Below are 6,000 nucleotides of genomic sequence, written 5' to 3'. Positions count from 1 at the left end.
GGATTTTGAAGGACACAATAAAAGATCTGGACTTTATCTCCTGGCTGCATTTTGGGATTATTGAACTGAACTAAAACCAAGGCTGCCTCCAGAAAGAAGCTCCTTAAGAAACCTGCTCCCAGAGAACAATTATAATTTAGAGAGAACTGAACATTACAGTCATTTTTTAAAAATAGATTTTTATTTACAAGATATATGCATGGGTAATTTTTCAGCATTGACAGCTGCTAAACCTTTTGTTCCAACTTTTCCCCTTTCTCCCCACCCCTCACCCAGATAGCAGGTTGACTAATACATGTTAAATATGTTAAAGTATAAGTTAATTAAATATATGTATACATGTCCATACAGTTATTTTGCTGTACAAAAAGAATCAGACTTTGAGATAGTGTACAATTAACCTGTGAAGGAAATAAAAATAAAAATTAAAAATGCAGACAGACAAAAATAGAGGGATTGGGAATTCTATGTAGTGGTTCATAGGCATCTCCTAGAGTTCTTTTACTGCGTGTAGATGGTTCAGTTCATTATTGGTCTATTGGAACTGATTTGGTTCACCTCATTGTTGAAGAGGGCCATGTCCATCAGAATTGATCATCATATAGTATTGTTGTTGAATGTTAATGATCTCCTGGTCCTGCACATTTCACTCAGAATCAGTTCATGTAAGTCTCTCCAGGCCTTTCTGAAATCATCCTGCTGGTCATTTCTTAGAACAATAATATTCCATAATATTCATATACCACAATTTATTCAGTCATTCTCCAATTGATGGGCATCCACTCAGTTTCCAGTTTTTGGCCACTACAAAGAGGGCTGCCACAAACATTCTTGCACATACAGGTCCCTTTCCCTTCTTTCCAAATCGCTCTCCAAAATGGCTGGATGCATTCACAATTCCACCATCAATGTATCAGTGTCCCAGTTTTCCCACATCCCTTCCAAAATTCCACATTATCTTTTCCTGTCATTCTGGCCAATCTGACAGGTGTGTAGTAGTATCTCAGAGTTTTCTTAATTTGCATTTCTCTGATTAATAATGACTTGGAGCATCTCTTCATATGGATAGAAATAGTTTCCATTTATTTCTGTTCATATCCTTTGATAATTTATTAATTAGAGAATGGTTTGATTTCTTATAGAGTCAATTCTTTATATATTGTGGAAATTAGGCCATTATCAGAATCTTTGACTGTAAAAATGGTTTCCCAGTTTATTGCTTCCCTTCTAATCTTATCTGCATTAGTTTTGTTTGTATAAAAACTTTTCAATTTTATATATATATATATATATATATATATATATATATATATAGCTGAATAGTAGGAAATAAGGTTGGAGAGGTAGATTGGAACCAGAGAAGGACATCCTTTAGAGATTGGCTAAAGATTTGTATTTAAAGATTCATAGAATCTTAGAATTGGAATGGATCTTTAAAATCTTTTATTTGAACTGCTTCCTAATAATAGGAAACTGAGGCCCAGGGAAGGCAAATTATTACATGGTAAGTTAGTGGCAGGTTTTCAGATTCTTTAGCCTGGAGTTCTTTGTGCAAGAAACAAAGCCACTGAAAATCTTTGAGAAAGCACTTACAAATTGTTAATAATAATATTAAAGAATGCTCCAAATCACACACACACAAAATAGATAAATGCAAACCAAAACAACTTTTCAGGAGTTTCATGGACAGCAAATTGGCAAAAATAATAAAGGATGGGAGTAGTCAACAATGAAAATGTATGAAGATGAACCCATTAGTGCTCTGTTGGTGAGCAGTTAATCAGGAAAAAACACATTGGAAAAGTCTGAATTATAAAATTAAAAAGTAACTAAAAATCGGTTAGTCAACAAGCATTTATTTAATAACCTACTAAGTCAAGCACTAAGTCTCCCTTAGATTTTCCAAAATCCAACAATAAAAAACCCAGTCCTTGCTCTCAAGAAGCTCATAGTCTGATGAGGGGCTTTGTATATATAAAGTAGAAGATACTAGAAGTGGAGACTTCATTTACATGCTATACTCTTTGATAGAGATTTTATTACTAGGTATAAACTCTATGATTATTGTTAAGAAAAAAGTCCCAATTAACATAAAGCTAATTGTTCATTTGGCTGGTCATGGGGAGTGGATCGGGGAACCTAAATTTCTGTCTTTTTATGACTTTCTATTGTTTTCACAATTTAGTCTTGGAGTTTCCAAATCTGGTGCTTAGTGTTTTCAAAATCTTATGATGTGGAAGTTTCTAACACAGATTTAAATCGGTGTGCTTCTTTCAATAGATTGCTTCCTGGACTCAGTTACTGTTAACAATCCTCTGGTAAGTTCTGGCAGATTCAGAGTGAGAGAATTGCCCTTTCTTATTAGTTTTCTGCCCTGGTTATTTCACTGTAGGCTTTTGTATGGGGTTAAAGGTTAGTTTAGAAATTAGCTAATTTGTTCGTGAGTTCAGGGCCCAAGGTTTTAAAAACATGGCCCTTTTGCTTGTTACATATCTCAGATCACTACTTGTGATCATTCTTCTTTTCCCTGAAGTTGTGACCTGGAACATGGGTGACAGAGCTGCCAGCTGGCATTTGATCCTGTTCCCAGGCCTAGATCAGGGGGACTTCTAGGATCTTTCTGCCCTAGTGCATCTGACTCTGGTATTCAATCTTAGTCCCTTGACTAGACCTGAGCTGTAGCATATTCTCCCCTGCTGCTCCAGCTGTCCCTGCATTGTGCTCCCAGCCAGCCCCCACCCAGGGTTCACAGATCTATTTTCTTAACCTATTCTAGCCTAGAAAAATGAGTCATTGAGCATTTTCCCTGGCTCTCCTGATTATAATTTGGAATAGTACACTTTCTAAGTTGAGGAGGTGTGCTGGTAGAGTTGATCAACTATGTTTTCACTCTGCCTTTGATTAAACATTTTAAAAAAACTTTTTTAGAAAGGGAGTGACATAATCAGAACTGTTTTAACTAGCTTAATGTGGCAGAAATGTGTAAGAGACACTGGATATGCGGAGATGCTAGAATTTCCTTTCTAGACCAAGGCTCTATCTCAGGGCAGTTCTCTTAATTCCTGGACTGTAAGATTTATTAGGACAAGGATGATATCACATCTAAAATTTTATTACCCTATTTGTAGCTCCCAAATGAAATTCACAATTTCTCAAAAGAGTTCACTCTATCATAACTGGACACAAAAAGTATGCCTATTGTCCAGACTATTATAAAGAATTATATTATTATAAAGAATGCCTATTGTCGACTATTATATGTAACTGGAAGGATAACCTAGGATAGGTCCATTACTATACATATCTTGGACTGGCGCTGCATACAATGAGCTCTGAGAAAAAAAAAAAGCGGGTTGAATTGTTTTTAGGAAATCAATTAGTTCCTTTAATGACTCCAAACCTCCCAAGATACCAAAGAATTAAAGTGGAAAGGGTAATTAACAAAATACGTGGTGGGTACGAATAGTTTAACACGCCACCAAAGAACTGCATACAGTCATACAGCAAAGGGGACAAAGACCGGCTCCTTTGCTTGCAACATTTGTATCCATGCAATGTTACAAGACCTCTATCATTAGAGCTGCCATCAAAGTGGGAGACTCCAATGAAGATTTAAAATGAGAACGAGGGAGGTGGCGATCTCTAACACTGAAGGAGGATCCTTGCTAGCGTCTAAGTGTCTCCCTGGGAACTGAAGGTGTCTAACTCAGGGCTCTGCAAATAGGAAGCGTACACTACAAGATGCTGAATCGAAATGTATCGCAATGTAAATTTCAGCTAGTCCACTACCCCCAAGTTTTCAGTCCTTTCGGGGCTCCATTAATGTAGAAGTTAATTAGGGCAATTAACTGTTTCCTCGAGCCTCGTATTCCTCGGAGGTCATCTCTTCTTTCTCTAATCCCACCTCCCCAAAGCTGCTTCCCCAGGTTTCCCCACAGGAGATTTTTTCTACCCTCCCCTTCTCCTCCTTCAAGGCCCTCTCCCCTTCTTCCGTGCTTAGAGATCTTTTCACCACTCTCTGCCCCCGAGTCCCCTTTTTACTTGACTCCGGCAACCCAGAGAAGAGGAAGAGGCTAAACTCAAGGGGCTAAGCCCATTTAGCTACCTGGAGTCCTGAATCGGATATTTACATTCCGGGTCAGAGGGCGACCGGCGGCTCTTCAACTTCCGGGGCGGGGCCGGCGCGCGGAGTGTGTTTCTGTCTCTCCCCCGCCTTCCCCTTTCCCCCCCTCCCCCCCACCCGGGCCGGCCCGAGCAGCAGAGGCGGCGGTGGAGGCGGCACCGGCAGGATGAGCGGTGAGTGGCGGGGCCCGCCCCGTGCTGCCCTTCCACCTGAACCTGGAGCGAGGGGGTCGCGGGGCCAGTCCCCGTGGGGACAACCCCTTGCGGCCCCTCCGCTGTCACTGGCTCCTGACTCTCGCTCCTCCTGTACCTGTCACCTGCTTCCCGGGTTCTTGGGCAGCTCAGTTCTTGCTCCCTGGGCCCCCGAAAGGTCTGACTGCTTCTCGGGGGCCTCCTACATGTCTGACCCCTGCTCTTCGGGACCCTGGTGTCTGTCCCCAGGACGCCCACGCCCTCCCCCCGAGCCTGATCCCTGCTCCATAGCCCCTGGGGTCCAGCCTGCCAGTCCTACTTCCCTGACCCTACTTACTACTCACTGGCATCCTCCTAGTCATAAGCCCTGTCTTCCCAGACTCCCTCCTTTCCAACCTAGATTCCCATCCTACTGATCTGACCCTCCAGAATCTTGGGCATCCCCTTCTCCTTGTGGACCCCCTTAGCTATACACGATCCCTATGTGTTCCTTGCTTCCCACGCCCCCATCTTCCCCATCCCTTTGTCTCATCTCCAGGTTTCCAGTCTTGCTGTTTGTCCCCACTCCTGCTCCCCATGGTCTCCACATGTTCATTCCCTGCTTTTCCAAACCCCCCAAGTCTTCTCTGACCCTCCCACTTCCTCTATCATCCCTAGTCATCTGACCTTCTGCTTCCCAGACCAGCCACATGTTTGAACCACTTGTTGCCCATAATGCCCATGTGTTTACCCTCTGCTTCTCAAACCTTATCTTACCCCCACTTGTCCAGACTCTCCAGTGGTGTGGCCCCCAGTTTTCCAGTTCTTCCATAGTCTGACCCTCCTACTCCCTGACTTCCTGGTCCTTATCTGACCCTCCCACTCCCTAGCATCCTCAGTCATTTGATTCCCAGCTTCCTAGACTGTCTGCTTTCCTTGACCTGTCCGGTGTTTACCTGCTCCTTCCCAGGCCCTCACTTATCTGACCTTCAGTTTCCCAGTCCCTCTAGTTGTCTGACTCTCCTACTCTCTAGTTTCCTCCCAGTCATCTGACTTCTCACTCCTCTCTTCCTCATGATCCCCATGTATGACCTCTGCTCTCCAGAACCCCTGTATTATCTGACCCCTCCCTCCCCTAGCTTCCCAGTCCCATTTGTCTGATCTTTCAAATCTTTGGTGTCTTCTAAATTATCTGACTTCTCCTCAATTCCCTTAGGTAACTAGCACCTTTGCTTTCCAAACACAGTTTTATCTTTTTTGTCCCATGCCCCCCACAGGTTTCCTTCCTACTTCTCAGCTATCCTTTCCTTACTGTCTTCTTACTTAGTGATTTCCAGGCCTTCCACCATATCATCTGTCCCCATGCTTCTGTGTCTCTTCCTCCAAATTTTCATATTCCCTGCTTAGTTCTAGTCCTACTTCCCTACCAATTGTTGGCCTCCCCCTGCTTTCCAGGCTTTTGCCACTGTTTCTCAAGTCTTTCCCTGTTTGTTGTTTCCTCTGCTTTCTAGTCCTCACTGGTTGTCTGCTTCCTTGTTCTTTAGTCTCTTCCTGGTGTCTGACACTCCAGCTGCCCAGTACATCCTTGTTTCACTCCCTTCTTCCCAATAACTCCGAATTTTACAGTTTCTTAATTGGTTACCTCATGGTTTTTCTGTTTGCTCTTTTGTCCCCTCTTCTCTGAAGTTATTGCTCTTTGGGCAATCT

The 6,000-nt window shown here is 42.8% G+C and overlaps 1 protein-coding gene across 4 annotated transcripts in view; it reads left to right on the top strand.

Annotated features, from left to right (window-relative positions):
- Positions 1 to 4,196: 4,196 nt before the first annotated feature.
- Positions 4,197 to 6,000, top strand: part of SNX29 (sorting nexin 29) — a 653,362-nt gene continuing 651,558 nt past the window's right edge. For all 4 annotated transcript variants that reach the window (XM_074280586.1, XM_074280587.1, XM_074280588.1 and 1 more), the window contains exon 1: positions 4,197 to 4,296. In XM_074280586.1, the coding sequence (XP_074136687.1) occupies positions 4,290 to 4,296 (7 nt within the window). In that variant the 5' untranslated portion in view covers positions 4,197 to 4,289. The remainder of the gene's footprint in view (positions 4,297 to 6,000) is intronic.

Source organism: Sminthopsis crassicaudata, chromosome 1 (assembly GCF_048593235.1).
Source record: "Sminthopsis crassicaudata isolate SCR6 chromosome 1, ASM4859323v1, whole genome shotgun sequence".
NCBI classification, from domain to species: Eukaryota; Metazoa; Chordata; class Mammalia; order Dasyuromorphia; family Dasyuridae; genus Sminthopsis; species Sminthopsis crassicaudata.
This window is presented reverse-complemented; position numbering and strand designations above follow the sequence as displayed.